Raw genomic sequence first — 21,952 nt, 5'->3', positions numbered from 1 at the left:
TGACCAAAAAATTGGAGTGGGCAATAACATTAGTTGGCCCTCCTAGCAAAATTCTAGGGAGGGGCATTTCCCCCCTGCCCCTCCCGGTTCCTACGCCCCTGTGACGCGTGAAAGACGAATGAACCTGTAATTGGAATAGGACATTAGCGTCTTTCAGAGCTTTGACGAACATCATCGTGTGTTGAAAATGAACGTTATCTGTAAGAGCGTCATATAATTAAACCATTACTAATTAATTAATCTAAAATGTAAATAAAATAATAAGACTAATTACCATCGGCAGTACCGTGAACTAACAGAAATCGTCGTTTTCTAAAATCAATGGCTTTCTTGAGTAAGTTAGAATTTTCGTAGCCCATAAAATTATCGGTGGGATCGGGCCTGCCCATGTACCTTTCGATGTACGCCGAGTCTGTACGTAGAGTAGACAACAGTTTTATTTAGGGAGGATACCAAAGGTGAAACCACGTGGCCATCTAGGAGCAACAAACACAGCACTTCACACAAGGAGAACGCAACCCGTCAAAAGTCGTGGATTTTCTCGCGTACGTTTTTCAATGGCTAGATGCTTTAGCGCCTGCTGCCGTCGGAAGGGGAAGATTCGGAAATTGTCTTCCCCCCCCCCGCCCGTAAAACGTTCAGGGTAAAGGCTCGTGACGCTCGTCCAATGAAATTCGTACGCAACCCTTCGTTAGCGTGTTTAAAGGCTAGCTGCGTTCTCCTTGTGTGTGTTACTTCTAGGTGGCCATTGTCCGTGATTACCGTATAGCAACCAGTTCGTGACCGGCGCTACGGCGATGGAGCAGTTAAACGGAGTATTTTCGTAGGAAAGAGCGGAAGCAGCAACATAGCCCCCGTACGACCATCCCCAAATGGCGATGTAATTGCTATTAATAGATTTTTCCATCCGTAAAAGGTACCTAATGGGAAATAAAATATAATTAAAGTCTTAGCGACCAAAAACAGTGTTGTCCGCGAGGAGACAAAGAAACGTGACCACGAAAAAGGAGGCAAAAAGTCTTCTACAGCTTTTAAATCTTAGCGTTTTTTTTTCAACCTAAACGGTGATTCTTAACAAGATATAAAATGTAAGAATAAGTCAGTATTTTCAAAAATAGTGTACAACGTTATTTTCATAAATAAAGCTTAGTCTATAATATTGTTCCATAAGTTTGCCACTTTGGGGAATATTTTACTGAGAGCTAGTAACGGAGTGACGTCATCACAAGAAGAAAATCTCCCCCTAGAGAGGTGCTGTCAAATACTACGCGTTAACAAGCGGACGCAAAACGGTGACGAAGCCAGTAACGCATTCTGTCTTGCATGTGAAGAATAGGAACAATATTATATACTTATGTTTCTACCAATAGTTCTTGTTATAAAGTAACGTGTCCTTCTTGTTTTAATGTGCCTCTTACGTCACAGTCTCTTACTTTTTCAAAACTACGAGTGTGCGCTACAGTCGCCAGATGAATATAGGTTTTTCTAGCGTGCGTGCAAAAAGAATATGCTAATAAAGTTGTGTCTTGGTACGTAAGAGCAAAATTTTAACCAATTGGACAAGATCACTTTTTATTTTATCCAGACTAACGGTTGCTCTCTTCATTTTGAAAATATCAACAAGATAGTATGTGTAAGAAAATGTAATATTTGTTTTTTGCCTTTTTTTAACGTTGAAAGGAAATTTCGTAAGAATCGAATCTCTCTTACCTGACTACCTCAATTTGGTCCTGAACTTCTACCGTGCCCACGCGGTAATATAGCTCTTGCTGGATTTTATCTCCTTGAAATCCGCTTCCTCTGCCATCTATGAAAGCGTAGAGATAGTTGAGACGGCTCGACAAATACATTCCCCAGTGTACGTCCATCTTCTCGGACACCAGTTGACTTCCCGGAGCGCCGTAACTTCGAGGAAAACACCATTTGCTTAGACAGTAGAGCTTTTAAGGACAACGCGTCGAACTTACGTTTGAACTACCAACGGATACTTCACATTCTCATCAATATCGAAACCAGGAGGAAAAAACAGTTTGGCTTGAGCTACTAAAAGAAATCAATATTCGATTTTCGTTATCGCCATTGAATTTTCGAATAGGGGATTAACGTTTGAAAGATTATAGGCCTGTCAAATAAAAAATATCCCGGCACTATTAAAAACCGCGTTCAAATAAAGGAAACAGTTCTATACGTATAGAACCGTCCCTTGGCTAGGGCGAGAGGGGCAGGGGCCCAGGGCGCCAAAATGTTAGGGGCGCAAAATCGATGATTTTCATTTAAATTAGATATTGAAAATTTAAAAATTTCTACTTAAGGTTCTGGAGGCGCCATTTCGGTTTTTGGCCCAGGGCGCTTTTTGGACTAGGCACGGCTCTGTATACGTAATCTATTTTCCAAAACTCGAAGAAGGACTTTAGAAAATAAGCGATTAATCCGGCGATGAAAGTAGACTTCTGAGTCTTTCAAGGACTCGAATTTCGAAGAAGGGATTCCCAAAAACGACAATAAAACGGTCTGCTGAGACATTTTTATGAATCACGCAGTACCGCAACTAGTTACGCGTGGACACTGTGCAAGGTTTTAATTTTGGGCCTATTTTTCGGTCATTGAGAGCTGGGTGAACTTCACTGTTGATCGAGGTGGTAAAATTTTAAATTATTTCTATATATTGGTTTGGAAAATTAATTTTAGAAACCCCTTGGTCCCTGCGCGTGGCACCTGTTGCACCTGCTTAGTTCCGACTCGAGATCAGAGGCGTAGCCCGGGGGGCTTCGAGAGCACGTGCCTCTCCCGAAGCGTATGGTTTTATGTACAATTGGGTTTTTGCGTGCCACCCATCCAACCAAAATCCCTGATTCGCTACTGATCTGGATACACCCAAACCGAAGTAGTTTTCTACACAGCCAACTTTGTTTACCCAATTTACAAATAAACTCGAAAGTCTATACGCCTTATCATAAAAGGAAATAGTACACCAATATGTTGTACTTACTGTAACCGCCATCCAAAGAAACATTGTAAATTTTGTACGTCGGGGAAGCTCGTCGATCTAACCTTTCCTTCAAGTCTTGGTTTTCATCCAACGTGACGTTTACTAAAATCCAGATTTATTTCAATTAAAATTTGTTATATTAATAAATAAACGTAAAACGCGTTGGGAAGTACCTAAAATATTGTTATCCACGGATCTGATTTCAATCCTCGGAACTCCCGGGCCGAGGCATTCCAGCACGAAAAGAGTCGCGTTCGGATTGAGATAGGCGTTGTTATACAGACAATCGTTTCCCAGGTCGCACGTCAAGCATTGAATTACTCTCTCTTCTTGATTTTTGGTCGCGGTAACCGTGTAGATGTGACGCTCACCGGGCCTCTCCTCCGCAGTTGATTGATAAATCCTTCATTCGTAAAAAGGGCTAATGGATGTAGTCATACGAATACGTGGTTTGCCTAATTACGCTATCTTACACTTCATTTCTTTCAGCCGAGTATCCCAATATTTTCGTTATGTCGTACCTTCCTTGAGTAAGAAAATCGACTCGCTTGTCTTGCTACGCGAAATTAAACAAAAATATTATCGTTATTAAGAAATTTCTAAAAGGAATTTTTTTGTCAAACATTTTTCAAAATTCCGTTTTAAAATCTCGAAATTAGCCTACAAAATCGTACTAATTATAATATTTCAAAATCAGTTTTGTATTTTCACAATCATCTCGTTATTCAATATCCCGTACGCAAAAATTTCGATTGTACGAGCCTTCACCGTATTGACCTATCAGCAAAACCAACATATCTTCTATCAAAAATTAATCGCTTACTCTACTGGGAATATTTGATTTTTCCGAACATTCTTTGTAGCGAATTGATTGATCAATCAAATGAATTGATACTTCTCGTGAAAAATGGCATTTACCTTTAAGTCTAATCTAGCGACGTGCTTGTACGTTCCGTGGCTGCCTTCGTTGAACGGCAACTTCAAGAACCAGATATTTCCTTTGTAAATAACGGGATCATCGGACATGTCAATCCAACCTTTCTTATGCGGAAGCTTCAATTCGAATATCTAGAGAGAAAATAATCCCCGTAAATCTTTCTTTCGTATTGATCCCGCGGTTTTCTAAATCCTCACTTGATTGCAAGACCACTCTTGTTTGGAGCAAACCGTTACTACGGAATAGTTTTGTATTCTTCGAGACCAGATAATCGAAAGACTGTCGCTTTCGGTCCATTGTACCGACGTGAAATAGTGATCCCTGGAATGGTTTCAATCGTATTTAGCGTACCTCGCCTCAATCGTGCCAAATCTCTATATACTCGAACAATACGCGTCGTTCTAAATTTGATATTAACTTCACTGGCATAGTCTTAAGGCTGGTTCACACGGGCAGTGTTTTTCTGGTTTTCTCTATTTTCTAGTTCTACCGCCTTTTCCCGTTGTTCTGGTGCACAAGAAAACGACTGTGCACATAATTTGCTGGATTTTAGCAGGGTTGTAGAGACTAGAGAGATGGTTCGATCACTTAGCCCCTACATATATTTTGTGGGCTTTACCTCATTACACTGGAGTACCTACGGAAAGGGAACACTACCAAGCTTTCGTGTCGATCGATCTCCGATCTTTATGATCTCTAAATTAGTTAATTGTCACTTTGTTATAAATTCATTAACAATTTTTGAAAATTGCGAACAAGCTAAGCAAAGCTAAGCTAATTAAGAGCCAAAAGGCAAAACTACGGTCGGTGTTGTTCCTTTATTAATTCTAGTACAAAGTTTGTATTTCAGTTCAAATAAGTATCTGAGATACTGAAATTTAATGTTCGCTAATTATAAATATAAAAAATAAATTTCCTTAAAATTCACACGTGTAAAAACGAAACAGAAATTAAAGCGACCCCAGTTGGCTTGTCAAATTTCAATTTCCCGCTTTCTCCTAAAAATTAGGCTGCACCTCAATACTTTTATGCATTGGTTGTACGTCCATAAGTATCTGAAGGGGCTACACAGTGTCGGGCGCGCCATCTATTTGCCACGTTTTCTTTAGCCAAACTCTCCTATGGTAGAATTGCTAAGTGATCGAACCATCTCTCTACAACCCTGATTAGTGCAGCGAGCGCTGCCGGTAAACGGGAAAACCAAGGACGTTCTTTCGAGGAACGTTGGGCTCGACTAATCCGCGAGCGTTATGCTGTCACGTGGTAGACGCAAAAATTCATAAGCCTACTTTTAACATGGACCAAGAATTTAAGGGGACTCACTTTGCCCGATATTTTGACACGGTAGCGTGGCCTAAATCGGAAGGCTTACTGAGGTACATCAGCCGCTTTGAAGCGCCTAAAGAATGCTGTTCAACTATCACTGCTTAGGAGACAGTACGTGCGAGAAAGTGAGGTTCATTAAATTTTTCAAGTTTAGAAATGAAATGGATTCTAATAAATTTGACTAAAAAACCTCAGCCATACGCTGCTTACTGGTTATTTTTACTTAACACAATGGTTAATTACCATTTCTCAAACTTTTAAAGGCTAAATTTCAAAAATAAAAGGTCAAAAACTTACTAAGCCTAATCATAAAACCGACAACAAAGGCACCATTTTGTCAAAATTGAACGTGAACGCTCCAGCTTCTCTACGAAACTACGCTGGAAATGGACTTCAGCGACGCCAAGTTTGTCCACATTGAACTAAAATTATCCGTGATTTTCCTATTCTCAGTATAAACGCGTGCTTTTTAAAGCCTGAACAGTGAGTCCCTTTAGATTCTTGCTCCATATGCTTTTAAAGACTTTCAAATTCGCTCTTTATATCACGTGACAGCGTAACGCTCGCTGATTGGTCAAGCTCAAACTGCTTTAAAAACCAGGGAAAATAAATAGAGATATTTCAACAATTTTTTTCCGTTTTCTCGTTTACCGCCAGCCCTCGCGGCGGAAAAATCCGTCAAATTTGGCGCGTGTGTACATTCGTCTTCCCGTGCGCAAGAGCAATGGAAAAAGGCGGTAAAACTTGAAAAAAGAGAAATTCGGGAAAACACTGCCCGTGTGAACAAGCCTTTATCGTCATTGCTAACAGATATCCCGGTTTGAAAAACCTCAATTTTGGAGTTAAAGAAATAATAATTTCATCATCGTGGCGACGTGAACCATAAACTCCCATTGGATATCTTTTTCGAATCTCTCTCCGGCGATAATTCCCAAGCTTACTCATAACGGCAAAGGGATTTATCTCTCAAAAAGATTCGCTGATCGTGCTTTCCATGCAAACTCAATTTTTCCGAGTTATCCCGTCCCAGAAGGAAAACCAGGGATACGCGAGAGATATACGAGTATACGAGACGGACAACGGTATTACTGACTGGTCTTGGACTTCCCTCGGGGGTTTCACATCCTTTCTGGTGAAGTTCCGGCTTTTCAAATCAACCACCCATAAAATCGCCGTTGGGTTTTCTCGGCCAGCCTATAAACGAAATAGTATCGGCGCGATCAATAACGAAAGGCTTTAGGCTGCCACGTTCGTATTGGATTTTTCAAATTTATTTCACCTTCGGGTACCGTAGGTCTCGCAGTTTTGGATATAGATTCCCGTATTCGCCGTACCAGGAATAGAAAAACTGGTCTACTTTGCTGTCGTCGAAGGTGGCGTAGCACAAGTATTGGCCACTCTTGGACCACCAGATCGCGTTATCCGAACTCAAGATCTCCTCTGCAAAAATCCGTTATTTCACAACGAATTAATACTTTATTTCGCGTGAAAGAGTGGAACAAACGAAGCTAAATAAATTTTGATATCATTCTAGTGAACCATTGTGCCATATAGTGCATGCTGAACAAACTTATGGATTTTTTATACTAGTCAACAGCGGTATACCGTTCATATAAACCTTGGAATACACAAAATCAATGCGTTTCCATCAACGTCAAATAACAAATTTACAGAAAAAAAACATTCTTTAGATTAAGGTGAATATAAAGGTAACCGTGTTATTAGAAAAAAATAAAAGTGTTCTAAAGCAGGTGCTCATAGTGTCCAAATCCTATTTTGGAAATCGTGTTCAAAATAACGCAATGTCTATTTCCTAAAGTGATTTAGAAATAGTTCCCAAACGAAAAATAAAGTGAATAATTAAAATAATAAACTTCGGGAAATAGAAAAGAACTCTAACCACGCTCGTTACTATTAATTTATACTAACGAGGAAATAGGAGAGAGAGAGAAAAGAAGAATGCATAAATAAATGGACGAGATTAACCTTCGTATACCCAATCTGGAACGCCGTTAAAGATAATTCTCTCCACGCCGCTGTTAGTGAGTGCTCTGGGATTGGTTTCACTTACGTTCGGCAAATAATAAACGTCGTTCTTGTAAACATACACCTATTAAGAACGTAATGGAATTAGACTTTTAATTTGCAAATAGCGTGACTCTCCACTTCCAGTTCCATTAGGGTTGATTACGGCCTTAAATATTTACCAGTTCAGATCCTTTGGGACCCCAAGTTGCGTATTGAAAATAGGTCTCTTGATCATCTCCCGGTAACAGTGGAGTCGTAATCCTAAGGAAAATCGAAATTACAAATTTCGTCGCGAAACGATTTCGATCATGTTTTCGGGAATCGCTTACTTTTGAGATACGTCGTATAATTTGTACGTGGCCAGGTATGTGTGTCTAAAAATCTGAAAAAGATTTTCAATTATGTTTTCCAAACCATTTTTTACGAATAAAATGTATTTTGATTTCAAATTATATTGTAGCTTTGCCACCTTTATTTTAAAGTTAAATCAGGAAATTTTTATTTATACTTAAGAAGATAAAATATGTTGAGACAAGGTTTTGCGTTTTCCCCAATTCACCTCAACGTAATAATAAAAATCATAATAATCAGCTAGGCTAATACCCAAGGCACCACCTTAGGCCTAAGTCATCAAGCGACTTTTGAAGCCATTAATTCAGGTGACCGGGTTACAAGGTCTACCAGTATGCTCCTAATTCACCTCAAGGTCTACCAGTTTGATACTAATTCACCTCAAGGTCTACTAGTATGCTCGTAATTCACTCTCAAGGTCTACCAGTATGCTCCTAATTAACCTCAAGGTCTACCAGTATGCTTCTAATTCACCTCAAGGTCTACCAGTATGCTCCTAATTCACCTCAAGGTCTACCAGTATGCTCCTAATTCACTCTCAAGGTCTACTAGTATGCTCCTTATTCACTCTCAAGGTCTACCTGTATGCTCCTAATTCACTCTCAAGGTCTACCAGTATGCTCCTAATTCACCTCAAGGTCTACCAGTATGCTCCTAATTCACTCTCAAGGTCTACCAGTATGCTCCTAATTCACCTCAAGGTCTACCAGTATGCTCCTAATTCACCTCAAGGTCTACCAGTATGCTCCTAATTCACCTCAAGGTCTACCAGTATGCTCCTAATTCACTCTCAAGGTCTACCAGTATGCTCCTAATTCACTCTCAAGGTCTACCAGTATGCTCCTAATTCACATCAAGGTCTACCGGTATGATCCTAATTCACCTCAAGGTCTACCAGTATGCTCCTAATTCACTCTCAAGGTCTACCAGTATGCTCCTAATTCACCTCAAGGTCTACCAGTATGCTCCTAATTCACCTCAAGGTCTACCAGTATGCTCCTAATTCACCTCAAGGTCTACCAGTATGCTCCTAATTCACCTCAAGGTCTACCAGTATGCTCCTAATTCACCTCAAGGTCTACCAGTATGCTCCTAATTCACTCTCAAGGTCTACCAGTATGCTCCTAATTCACTCTCAAGGTCTACCAGTATACTCCTAATTCACATCAAGGTCTACCGGTATGATCCTAATTCACCTCAAGGTCTACCAGTATGCTCCTAATTCACCTCAAGGTCTACCAGTATGCTCCTAATTAACTCTCAAGGTCTACCAGTATGCTCCTAATTAACTCTCAAGGTCTACCAGTATGCTCCTAATTCACATCAAGGTCTACCGGTATGATCCTAATTCACCTCAAGGTCTACCAGTATGCTCCTAATTCACTCTCAAGGTCTACCAGTATGCTCCTAATTCACCTCAAGGTCTACCAGTATGCTCCTAATTCACTCTCAAGGTCTACCAGTATGCTCCTAATTCACTCTCAAGGTCTACCAGTATGCTCCTAATTCACATCAAGGTCTACCGGTATGATCCTAATTCACCTCAAGGTCTACCAGTATGCTCCTAATTCACTCTCAAGGTCTACCAGTATGCTCCTAATTCACCTCAAGGTCTACCAGTATGCTCCTAATTCACATCAAGGTCTACCAGTATGCTCCTAATTCACCTCAAGGTCTACCAGTATGCTCCTAATTCACCTCAAGGTCTACCAGTATGCTCCTAATTCACCTCAAGGTCTACCAGTATGCTCCTAATTCACCTCAAAGTCTACCAGTATGCTCCTAATTCACCTCAAGGTCTACCGGTATGATCCTAATTCACCTCAAAGTCTACCAGTATGCTCCTAATTCACCTCAAGGTCTACCAGTATGCTCCTAATTCACTCTCAAGGTCTACCAGTATGCTCCTAATTCACTCTCAAGGTCTACCAGTATGCTCCTAATTTACCTCAAGGTCTACCATTATGCTCCTAATTCACCTCAAGGTCTACCAGTATGCTCCTAATTCACCTCAAGGTCTACCAGTATGCTCCTAATTCACCTCAAGGTCTACCAGTATGCTCCTAATTCACCTCAAGGTCTACCAGTATGCTCCTAATTCACCTCAAGGTCTACCAGTATGCTCCTAATTCACCTCAAGGTCTACCAGTATGCTCATAATTCACCTCAAGGTCTAACAGTATGATCATCTCCATAACATTGAGCATTTCTCACACCAGGTTTAACAGAATATTGGGGTTAAAGACAAGTAGTAGCTCAAGATAATATAATAAAACTTAGCCCAAGTAATTTCAAGTTAAAGAACTGGCGATGTACATGTATACTCCTACTCTTTCAGTATTGAATTTGCGATAGTTTTCCGATCAAGCTTGCGTGAAAAGGGCATTATTTAGAAAGGACTTTACGTGAAACAGAATGTCTAATGCAGGAACCATTATCTCTGTCCCTCGAAACTTTCTCCGGCCTCATTAAAGAAACGTCTATACTAAGAGGACCAAAGGGGATTAGAACCTTCGGAGGGAGAGAACTGAACTAACTGTAATCCAATATATTGATTGGAAGCTTAAAACAATTGACCCGCTTCATTAATTTTATTCACCCCAAAAGTAAATTTTGACAAATTTCAATTTCCATATAATTTAAGTTGATTCCTTAAAATATTCGATGGAAGTCCGAAGTTACCTAAATTTAGGCTTCAAAATGGTATTTAAATAAATTTCTGGGTAAATATTTTTAAAACCCTTAAGGTTACGTGGGCTAGATGCTCTTAATTAATTCTCCCAATATTCATTATATTATAGATTTTGTATAATGAGAACTATGCGATGGAATTATAATGACTTTTGAAAAGCAAATAAATTAAAACGGAACGAGTACACCTAAGATTATAATGGCTCTATCTGACTTTCGAAAAATCCTGAAAACCGGAGAAGTTAAATTCTCAAGTCGGAAAATGTTTAATAACCACTATTAAATTATAAATAGTTTTAGCTTCTGCCAGATAAATATGTATATCAAGATATTAAAACACTTTTAAAAATATGTAATGTACGTAAAATAATATACATGGTGTTAACCAAAAAACGGTACAAGGCCAATAACTCAAAATGTGTTTTAGCTAGGAATTTTTGCATATTGAAATATTAAGTATGTCTTTAACCCAATGCAAAAGACCATGCTGAAAACCTTTCAAATTGGAACCATTTCTCTAAATTCATTGGTTCTCGAGATAAACTTTGAATGACCATTAGTTAAAGGTCATCTAAGTTTGCAAATTCTAAAGACGCCCTACCAGATGAGTATGTTTAGCAAATTTTGATACTCTAGCATGAGTATATTTCGATAACAGCCCTTCAACCTTGCTTCTGGCACATTATTTTCCTTCCTGTTTTGTCTAAATTATTTCGGCTCGTTATTGATTAAATAAGGAAGGATCAAAGTTATTTACACCTTTAATGTGAAGGGGAACCCTTTTCTAATTGAAACCACCTTTGTATCTCTAATGGTTCCCGAGATAAATTTTAAATGACCTTGAAGACATGGTTCAAGGTCATGAAAATTTCCGTTGTCAAGTGACCCCTTATGTACTATGTGTCCTGAAAGTTTCAGATTCCTAGATAAAATAAATTTTGAGTTATTGGCCTTGTATCGTTTTTGTTAACACCCTGTATATTGCCACATTACGGAAGTTGTATTATTTAAACCAGTGTTTAAAATACCCGGATAAATTATTTGATTAACTTTATGGTAGATATGCTCATATAATAATTTTGAAGAAGAATATTTTTTTATGGGAAGAATAATTACGGCATTAAAAGTCGATCGATGACTTGGGCCTAAGGTTGTGCCTCACTGATGATGATGATGATTATGATTATTATTATTATTATTATTATTATTATACAGGGTGTCCACTAAAAAACAAAAAATAATAACTAAAAAAGGTTTTTTTTTTAATTTAAAATTTCTATGGAACATTACTCGTGCAGGGGGACATTTACTAGTGTAAAATTGAATGACCTTGAACCATGTCTTCAAGGTCATTGAAAAGTTATCTCGAGAACCATTTAGGTTTACGGATTTGGCTTCATTTATAAAGTTGTTGCTCGCCATATTATTAGTCCAATTATTTTTGAGTCTACCAAATTTGACCATCAGAATTAAACTTTTGCGAGAAAGAATAATTAATGGCTTCCGTGACACTTTAATTGAAATGTCGAACAACACTATGAACTCCGTCGTTAAACGAGCTCAAGCATGTATCGTAGCCGATGGTGGCATAATTGAACCGTTGTAAACTATTCAGTATTTATTTAATTTAGTCACATTAAAACTAATCAGATTATTTTATTATCAAACACTGAATTAATTAAATTTCAATTTTTCGTCTTCTGATTCGTCAAATTTGGTCAAATCAAAGTTATTTGAACTAATAATATGGCGAGCATCAACTTTGTAATTGGAACGAAATCCGTAAACCCAACGGTTTTCGAGATAGTTTTTGAATAACCTTGAAGACATGGTTCAAGGTCATTTAATTTTACACTAGTAAATGTCCCCCTGCACGACGAATTTGAAATTTATAAAAAACGTTTATTTATAATTTTTCTTCTTTTAGTGGACACCCTAGATAGGGTAGATTCATACGAGCTAACATTTTGGTCAAACGAGTTGATCCGTGTAATTTATGAAATATTTTAACAGTTTGTTATCCACACAAACGCTTTTGTTGGATACATTTTGAAGAACTGAGAATTAGCTTCAAATATTTAAATTTTAAAATTTCCATACACATCCAGGGGTGTGTCAATGTTTTTACGACAGCGGGGGCAAAAACAATATTATAAGCGCATAATTTGTTAAATAGGCTGCGTCCGATAAAATGACGAGATATAGAAAACAAAACACAAGGGTGTCGCGTGTTTAGTCGGCCTGTCAGGTTGGCAAGTCGCCCCCGCTGCCCCCGTGGTTGGCACACCCCTGTGCACATCCATTTCATGACGTAAAACTAAATGATAATATGAATAATATCTTTACTAAAATAATTTTACATATTTTATAAGTAAAAAAGGTAATTTTCTTCGTCAGTTCACGCGCGAAATCTCGGCAATATTTCGTAGCGCGTGTTGAACCAAAACTCAACCTGTTTGAAAAACCAAGTTGGAAAAAAAATGTTGGCTCGTGCGAATAGGACGTTAGAGTAACAGCTTTTACGTAAGTCAGTCTAAATGCGAACGCCAACTTTCTTTAATTCGCTTAATGCATTAAAAATGAAAACGAATTCCAAGAAAAATAACCCTTCCAAAGACTTAACTTTCGACTTAAATTTCTTTTCTCATAACTCGCCTCCGAAAGTAAAAGCTCGACTTACTTTGGTCTCTTTGCAGGTTAAAAGTACGTGCTGTAGGTTGGAAGAAACTGAATATCTCGTCACATAATTCTCGTCCTAGAAATTAGTTTGAGAGCAGTTTTAACCGAAAAGTTCCTTTTTTTATTTGCTTTGATGGAAATGGGGGAAAAAGGTGAATAAAATAAAAAGCGCCATAATATACCAGCGTCGAGTTCGGCACCAGGATTTGCTGGCTTCCTTTATCGAGCTTATAAAGAACCACGTGGCCGTCTGAATTCCGGAAGACTAGGTCGTTGTCTGAAAAATAAAAATTCACGAATGGGCCTTTTCAAACGAATTACGGGATCACGTTGCTGAATTTGCATAATAATTTTGAGAAACTTGACACGAGGAAAATAGAGTAAATGTAATTAAAGAAATAAATTCTGACAGAAAACCTCTGGAAAGAAATATTTAACTTCCACGTTAGATTTTCCTTTTTTTAAGGGAGAAAAAAAAACGACTTTAAGAGAATTTAAATAAACGTAAAAGCAGAGTTTTGTAAATTTGTCAACGTTTAGTTATTTTTCTTTAATAACGTCTTGGAAAAGAGATGTATAAACGCAGTTAGTCGAATTATCGTGAATCGTTTCAGTAAGATGTGTATGCCAATAATAAAAACGCGTGGAGCTGGTAAATAATATTTTCTTTAACCCATCATCACTCAAACTTATTCCAATTACGTGACAATTCCGACAACCTTATCGAGAAACTACACTTTTCAAACAGTTCTGTTAAGATTTTCGATAGACATTTCATTGTTGTATATATAAAAATAAAAAAGATCAACCTTTTCGGTAGAAAAACTTAACTTTAATGGGCGTCTGGTTTTAAATTGAATTTGAGCCATTAATTATTTAACTTTGGAGCCTTTGTAATAAATGTTTGTGGAAGGAAAATATTGAAACCTATTTCGAAGCGATTCATAAAGCTTAATATTGTTTATATTTTGAAGACACTCGAGAGTCGAAATTTAATTACGGCGTCCTTTCACCACCTTTAGGCCCTGGGCGAGAACCAGCGCGGGATCTGAAATAGCGGAAAGGGTGGTTCATCCTACCTGACAACCAACTGCCATTGAAATGTCTCGGAGTGAAGTTTCCGCTGACGATATCGGCCAAGTAGAATCTTTCCCTGTTTACTCGGTCTCCAGGAGCCCCTTTTGGAAAAGTAAACGGCTGAAATTATTATTCCGTTTAAAGACGCCCCGAGCTCAAGATCTCCTTATTGATTATTAAGGGTGGAGGCTCTCTCTTTGTCAGAACCATATAGACCTTTCGTACTCGATATACGCGTAAGCCGATACGGGTCGAGCTACTAGGAACCGCTTGAATAATTAAACTAATAGATTCCGATTCCCGTATCTTCGTATTTGCTAAGAGTTGAAGCTTTCCAGAATACGATTTTCCCCGGCGCTGCTCCGCCAATATACCAGTAATTGAATTCGCCCGCCTCGAGCTGATATCGCCACTATCCGCTAATCAGCCGTTGTTCGAAATTAGAATTAGCGCTATATACAATATCGAGTTCTGTTTGAAAATATTAAACATACATTAAGAAATATTACTTTATATCATTTAAATCTTGTACCGGATGTGCACTTTTTTGCTAAAATCTTTGTTGAAGTCTAGTTTTCAGAATGAAGATTTTGTAAACGAGAATCTCTCAATAACAAATCAAGGATGTATTTGTTTATATTTAAGAAAAATGACTATGTTGTTACGATTTTTAGCGCTCTTTCCCTCTCTCTCTCGTAACGGTGGCAGGTTTTTCTTGGTTTAAACCAGGTTTTTATTAATAACGTTTTTTAGGATTAAACCAGGTTTTTTTTAATAACGTTTTTTAGGATTAAACCAGGTTATTTTTTAATAACGTTTTTTGGTTTAAACCAGGTTTTTTTTAATAACGTTTTTTTGGTTTAAACCAGGTTATTTTTAATAACGTTTTTTTGGTTTAAACCTGGTTATTTTTTAATAACTTTTTTTGGTTTAAACCTGGTTATTTTTTAATTACTTTTTTTGGTTTAAACCAGGTTATTTTTTAATAACTTTTTTTGGTTTAAACCAGGTTTTTTTTAATATCGTTTTTTTGGATTAAACCAGGTTTTTTTAATAACTTTTTTTTTTGATTAAACCAGGTTTTTTTTAATAACGTTTTTTTGGATTAAAGGAAAAGTCCAGGTTGGGTAAAACTTGGGTCTATTTGAAAGATCATGTTTAAATATACTCAAAAATATCAGTCGTAAAATTGTATATTTTTTTAATGACGAGAAATTAATTTTTAAACGAGCCAAATTTACCCGCCAAGCGAGCTGCCATTTTGTTTCGCGGTGACGTTTTAGGACTTTAATCACGCGCTGTTCGCGCTATAAAAGCGCTCTGGTCCCCGCGCGCGCTTGCTCCGCGTGCGGTCTGCGGAGGGAAGGCGAAAGAAAATGGCAGCTCGCTTGGCGGGTAAATTTGGCTCGTTTAAAAATTAATTTCTCATCATTAAAAAAAGATAAAATTTTACGACTGATATTTTTGAGTATATTTAAACATGATCTTTCAAATAGACCCAAGTTTTACCCAACCTGGACTGTTCCTTTAAACCAGGTTTTTTTAATAACGTTTTTTTGGATTAAACCAGGTTTTTTTAATAACGTTTTTTTGGATTAAACCAGGTTTTTTTTAATAACGTTTTTTTGGTTTAAACCAGGTTTTTTTAATAACGTTTTTTTTGATTAAACCAGGTTTTTTTAAAACATTGGTTTATATTACTTTTAAACTATTGTTTCGGAAGATTTAATTATTTGTAATTGTACATACTGTTCTTTATTAACTAAAATTTAATTTGAGTTAAAAATTAAAGTACCTAAATTATAAGATTAAAAATCTTATTTTCTTTAATTTCTGGGACCTTACACGTCTTTGACTTTCTTTAACATCTTTGTTAAAGACTGTAAACCAAAATACAAGTTTAGATACCTAGTCGATTATTATTAGTCGATAATCAACTATAGAACAGCGGTATCGCTTTAAAAAGTGTTGTTGTAGATTTATTTCCGGTTTTGAACATTACAAAGGTCTCGCTAGAAACGAAGTTTAGTTTTAGTTTCGATGAAATAAAAATATTTTGGCCGAGAAGACGTTTTTGTTTTAGTTTCGTATTGTTTTGGTAAGAAAATGTACAAATAATTAGAAATAATTTAGAGTAAATCGTTGCAATATTATAAACAACCAAAATATTTAAACCCCTTAGTTTAAACCATGGTTTAAGCGTTCGTTTAAACCAGTGTGGCTAAAGCTAGGTGTACTTAAATACATTCTTGATTTAGTACAACATGAAATCTAATAAGATATTTTAACTAAGATCTTTAATAAAATAACGTGTTTAAAAAGTATTTGTATAGAAAATAAAACGATCAATTTGTTAATTTAATAATTCAATAATTAGCTTTTAAATGAAGAGAGCAGAGAGGTTAAACTAATGCTTCCGATGGCCAACAGGTCATTCCAGCCTGAATTTTCAGATATCTGAAGGTAATCTGTTAGTCATATCAGGTTAATCTTTTATATTCCCCTCACCCAGAATCTGATTTAAAATTTAATTTTCCGAAGTAACCCATCTGAATTGATCTGCAATTATAAATCTCTTCTACACGAGGGGCCAGCCACTAGATAAATCTTAAATTACAAACATCTATAAAATTTCCGAAAAGATTTCTAAATCTTAAGAAATTTAAAATAGGAATCGAAAATAATCTTATAAAATCAAAAATAATCAGAAAAGTTCCTAAAATTTGGGAAATCTTTAATGCATATCTTAAAAATCAGATTATGAATCATAAAATCACTAGGAATCGAAAGAAATCTTTAGAAATCGGCGGATATCTTTGGCAATCAGAAATCTGTTGTACAATTTTTATTTTATTTGTCTGGCCCATCTCCTCTACATTTAGTTTATATCTAATCAAAATAAACAGAAATTAAAATTCCGAAATTTATTTAATCGGGGGAAATGTAAAATTGATAACCTTAATGCATCTGAAATCTGCTCAACTTCTATAAAACTATAGGTTTACGAATAATTCAGATTAAAAATAAAATAAAATTACGTAATAAAAAGACTGGATACTTCATGGCTAAAATTTATATATTTTTATTTACATGGGCGAGCTTTCGGACCGTGGTCCCTTTTCAAGCCGAGGATTACAAAATTACCTGGTTTGCATGTTCGAACTAAATCAAATGATCTGATAAACTCGGAACGTAAATGCGGATATCTGATGTTTGATCTATCGTAATTCTTAATTCGGTTCCAATAACGCAACCGTGATCCGAGAAGCGGTTGGAAGTGATTAGTTCTGAAGATTAAAAGGTGATCGTTGGAATTCGTGAACGACTATGTTAAATGGTCACAAAGCAACGTGGGAGTTCAGTTCCTCTTTATTTGTACGAAGCCGAATTGGATTGAGGCGTAGAACAGAAGCAATTCCCCGACCACTACAGCTTCCACCTTTTATATTCAACGGGAAACGGAATATTCAGATTCCTTTGTTAACTAAATGAGGCAATTTATATTCTACATTGTCGTACTATCGCTTCCTTATTCGACAACCTTACGACCACTTTTTACTCCCGCGAAAGAAAACAATTGGATATTTACGGAATTAAATCAGTTCGAACAAAGTCTAAAAAATATTCGGGAAATTTAATCAAAGATGTTCGTAGAGACCTAAGAAAATTAAGCTTTTCGATTAAATTAACGATCATTTCGTATAGAATTGAAAGAAAAAATACCAATTCCGATAATTAAGCGCGTGTTCGGCGAAATTTTATGAATAAGCGTAGCTCGTAAGCAATTTATAATATTACGGACAATTTAGTCGCGACCTGTTCTATAATATTATCCAATTACTTCGTAACCCCTTATTTCTAAATTTAAAAAATGGCGAATACGACGAACGTAATCGGTATATGAAGTTTTTGCCTGTAGGAAGGAGATTCGTTGATTGCTAAATCGATGAGAAGGAACATGCACGCGTCAACTGCGTTGATTGAATGCGAAGGGTTTTGGAATAATAATAATGCCGGGCCTCTCGATTGGTTTCTACGCTTCTTCCGAGTTCCAGTCCAGCCTAATAGAGACCAAAAACATCGATAAATCTCCCTAGCATTTGTTTTAGCTTATAGCTTTTTATTTCTCTTGCTCCCGAAATAAAGGTATAAAATCAATAAACATATTGCGATAGGTAGAACGTTCGGGTATATCAGCTAGAAAATATTTTATAATACTAGTCGTAAGATTTAAAACAATTTGATGTATTTATTAAAATTGTTTCTTTAGCAGTGTCAATTAAGAGCGTTATAAATTTCAAATACTAATTTTAATTTCAGTTGACATTGCAAATTTGCGAAAATTATTCATTAATTGGGTAGGAAAAGGCTTTAAAGTTTTAACAATTTGTTAAAACTAAAAAATTAATTAAATTTAGATGAGAAAATGGAACTCCGAGACAAATGGACCACCAGTGTTGTATTGGAAAACCTTATAGCTTTTAGCAATGATGTTCAAAATGCCATCCTGGGTATGGAAGGAAATATCATCTTTCTATCATCTCGTGCCGATACAATTGATATCAAACCTCGGAATGCCCCGATTTTGATTTTGTTTAGTAACTGGAAACGTCAAGTTGAAATTTTTGGAACGCTGTCGAATTATAAACTATCCAAAATGAAGCAACTATATCAAACGTATAAAATAGTGCTGTAAGTCGGAAAATTTTCCGGAAAATGACAGAAGCCTTTTTTCCGCAAAATTTTCGGTATTTTTCCGAAAAAAATAAAAAAAGTTTTAATTCCATGATTAGTTTAATATACTGTTTGCAAATTTAAATAAAGCGGAATTTTCGCACAATTTTTTCGAATCTAAAAGTAAAACTAAACCTCTAGACTAGTTTAAATTGATTATCAATGTAACACTATTAATGTTTTGTAGTATGTTTACTGATATTAGACATTTTATATCGATAAAAATTTAAAAACATTAAAAACCCTTAAAAAGTAATTTTTTTCAATTTTTTTATTTTTCCGATTTGCGGAAAATTTTCTGGAAATTTTTCCGCATTTTATTTTTCCGGAAAATTAACAACACTAATTTAAGTCAAATAAATTTATATTTTTATTTAAAAAAGGCAAAAACCCTATTTTGTCTGGTAGACGAAATGACGGTAAGTGCACAGTTTTAAAATTAAAGGTATATTTATTTGAGAAGCCTATACAATGAAAATTCGTCTCTGTAGCGCCAAATTTATTCCTTTTTCAAATAATCCTTCTTGCGGAAACTAAATAAAGATTTTGCATAATTCATTTTCCCAATAACTAAAAACTTCCTCAAACGTTTCCGATTCATTAAATATTTGGAGGGAAATTATCGCGGATTGCCTTTTTTATAATTCATAAACGGATTTGCAAATTTATTATTATTTTTAATTTTACTAAACCGGATAAATTTTAAATATTGAATTTTACATTAACAAGCGGCCTTATTTAATAGGAATTGTTGATCTGGCAGAAAATACTACGCGTAATCCGATTAGCTTAAGATATATAAAAATCGAGAAAATTATAACTAGAGTTGTTTATTTTCCGGTAAAATTAAATGCGGAAACATTTCCGGAAAAATAAAAACATTTATTACTTTTAAAGGGTTTTTATTCTAGACTAGTCTAGAGGTTCAGATTAACTTTGGGATTCGAAAAAATGAGGCGAAAATGCCGCGAAATTTAAATTTGCGAAAAAAATTAGGCTAATAAGGGATTAAAAACCTTTTTACCTTTTTTTCGAAAAAATACGGAATATTTTCCGTAAAAACACTTTGGTAATATTCTGGAAAATTTCCGAAAAAACACTTTGGTAATATTCTGGAAAAATTTCCGTAAAAACCCTTTGGTAATATTCTGGAAAATTTCCGTAAAAACCCTTTGGTAATATTCTGGAAAATTTTCCGTAAAAACACTTTGGTAATATTCTGGAAAATTTTCCGTAAAAACACTTTGGTAATATTCTGGAAAATTTTCCGTAAAAACACTTTGGTAATATTCTGGAAAATTTTCCGTAAAAACCCTTTGGTAATATTCTGGAAAATTTTCCGAAAAAACACTTTGGTAATATTCTGGAAAATTTCAGTAAAAAAACTTTGGTAATATTCTGGAAAATTTTCCGTAAAAACAATTTGGTAATATTCTGGAAAATATTCCGTAAAAACCCTTTGGTAATATTCTGGAATATTTTCCGTAAAAACCCTTTGGTAATATTCTGGAAAATTTTCCGTAAAAACACTTTGGTAATATTATGGAAAATTTCCGTAAAAACACTTTGGTAATATTCTGGAAAATTTTCCGTAAAAACACTTTGGTAATATTCTGGAAAATTTTCCGTAAAAACCCTTTGGTAATATTCTGGAAAATTTTCCGATTTACAACTCTATTAATAACGCATTAAATTCATCTTAGTAACGAGACTTCAACTGCCTCATATGCAAAACGGAGACGAGTTATATATTGGAATTTGACTATATATCAGAATGAAGTAGTTTAAACCCATTGTAAACTAAACTTATTCGATTGGAAGGCGCGCAAACAGATAAATCTCGAAAGAGTTTCATTCCAGAATAATTCCATTACTTCCTTCGCGGCGACTCTACACTCTTTTTTCGTCCATTAGTTATCAAAACAAAGTTTTTTTCTTCGCTTAGTACATTACGTTTCGTATATATTTTAGCTCCTCGAGTTCGACGAGTATCGCGCGATAGCCATTAAGGCTAGTTCCCACTTGCCGAATTTTCGAGACGAATAAAATTTTCGCGTAATGAAAAAAGACGCGTTTTTTTCGGTCGCTGGGGAAGCGGTTCTCACTTTAGCGCGAAAATTTTAAAACGCTGAAAACAACTCACGTGTGCGGGTTTTTAGTAATGTTTTAGGCCTAACATAAAACATCAGTTCAAAATGAACCAAATGGATGTTCCTGTTGATAATTTCAATAAATAAACGATTATATTCGCGTGATAATTACCTTTACTTCAGTATCTTGGTCAAGTTGGCTGAGCCGCTTTTCTAAAGACCTAGGCCTAATAAGTGACGGACGGGAGCGGAATAGATCGAGGGAACGCGTTTTCTGATCGGCTGAAGCTTTTTATTGCCAAGGTGTGGACGTCAAAAAATAGAACATTCGCTAGATACCGCGGAGACGCGATTTTAGCGGCGAATTTGAAAAAAATCGCAAGTTTTATTCGCGAGCGTCAATTTTCAGCGCGAAAATTGTTTTTTTCGCTAAGTGGGAACTAGGCTTTTACGAGAAAGCTCGGGAGCGTCGCTTTATTTATAGTGTCGCGTCCGAGCGGGAAAAGCGCGCTCTTAACGAGTCCGATAACAAGAACGCCTTTCGCCATTACTTCCGTTCTCAATCAAACAGATCGGATAAGTGGGAAATTTTTTGTCGCTTTTCGCCGGGGTCTAAGCCACCGAGTAATAGCTTCGCGCACTCCGAGTTTTCGTCACGGTAACGAAAGTTACACTCTCGGAGTCGGCGGAAATATATTTTCCGCGGCGTTGGCCAATTTGTCAGTTCTTATTTCGCGAAAGAATCGATAAGTAATTATATCAAACGCCATATACTAAACCCTAACGCGAAATCCTCACCGCGATATCCCGTCTTTTATTTAGAAAACACCGAGTGAGGTTTTGAGGTGATTGATGAGCGGAAGATCTTTCGTTGCTGATCTATATCGTTATACACGCTGCGCTAGACTTAGTTTCCGCGGCGGAATATACGTCAGTGAATTTTGATGTACAGAACCCTGAGAAAGTATACGGTTCTTACAAGGAGACATCCCGAAGTGTAACCCACCGATTTTGTTCAAACTCGGGGGATTGGTAGACCTTCACGTATCA

The 21,952-nt window shown here is 36.3% G+C and overlaps 1 protein-coding gene across 1 annotated transcript in view; it reads right to left on the bottom strand.

Moving 5' to 3' along the window:
• LOC149947989 (dipeptidyl peptidase 4-like) overlaps window positions 1-21,952 on the bottom strand; it is a 49,719-nt gene that overhangs the window by 3,005 nt on the left and 24,762 nt on the right. The window contains exons 3-20 of the mRNA XM_090171004.1: window positions 14,081-14,179; window positions 13,184-13,278; window positions 13,003-13,077; window positions 7,610-7,662; window positions 7,460-7,541; window positions 7,239-7,362; window positions 6,532-6,692; window positions 6,346-6,446; window positions 4,124-4,247; window positions 3,908-4,057; window positions 3,463-3,545; window positions 3,163-3,392; window positions 2,990-3,091; window positions 1,968-2,043; window positions 1,711-1,905; window positions 763-920; window positions 275-412; window positions 125-198 (exon numbers count right to left, since the gene is read on the bottom strand). Coding sequence (XP_090027130.1) covers window positions 125-198; window positions 275-412; window positions 763-920; window positions 1,711-1,905; window positions 1,968-2,043; window positions 2,990-3,091; window positions 3,163-3,392; window positions 3,463-3,545; window positions 3,908-4,057; window positions 4,124-4,247; window positions 6,346-6,446; window positions 6,532-6,692; window positions 7,239-7,362; window positions 7,460-7,541; window positions 7,610-7,662; window positions 13,003-13,077; window positions 13,184-13,278; window positions 14,081-14,179 — 2,120 coding nt within the window. The remainder of the gene's footprint in view (window positions 1-124; window positions 199-274; window positions 413-762; window positions 921-1,710; window positions 1,906-1,967; window positions 2,044-2,989; window positions 3,092-3,162; window positions 3,393-3,462; window positions 3,546-3,907; window positions 4,058-4,123; window positions 4,248-6,345; window positions 6,447-6,531; window positions 6,693-7,238; window positions 7,363-7,459; window positions 7,542-7,609; window positions 7,663-13,002; window positions 13,078-13,183; window positions 13,279-14,080; window positions 14,180-21,952) is intronic.

Source organism: Leiobunum rupestre, chromosome 4 (assembly GCF_980474605.1).
Source record: "Leiobunum rupestre chromosome 4, qqLeiRupe1.1.hap1, whole genome shotgun sequence".
Classification (NCBI taxonomy): domain Eukaryota; kingdom Metazoa; phylum Arthropoda; class Arachnida; order Opiliones; family Sclerosomatidae; genus Leiobunum; species Leiobunum rupestre.
This window is presented reverse-complemented; position numbering and strand designations above follow the sequence as displayed.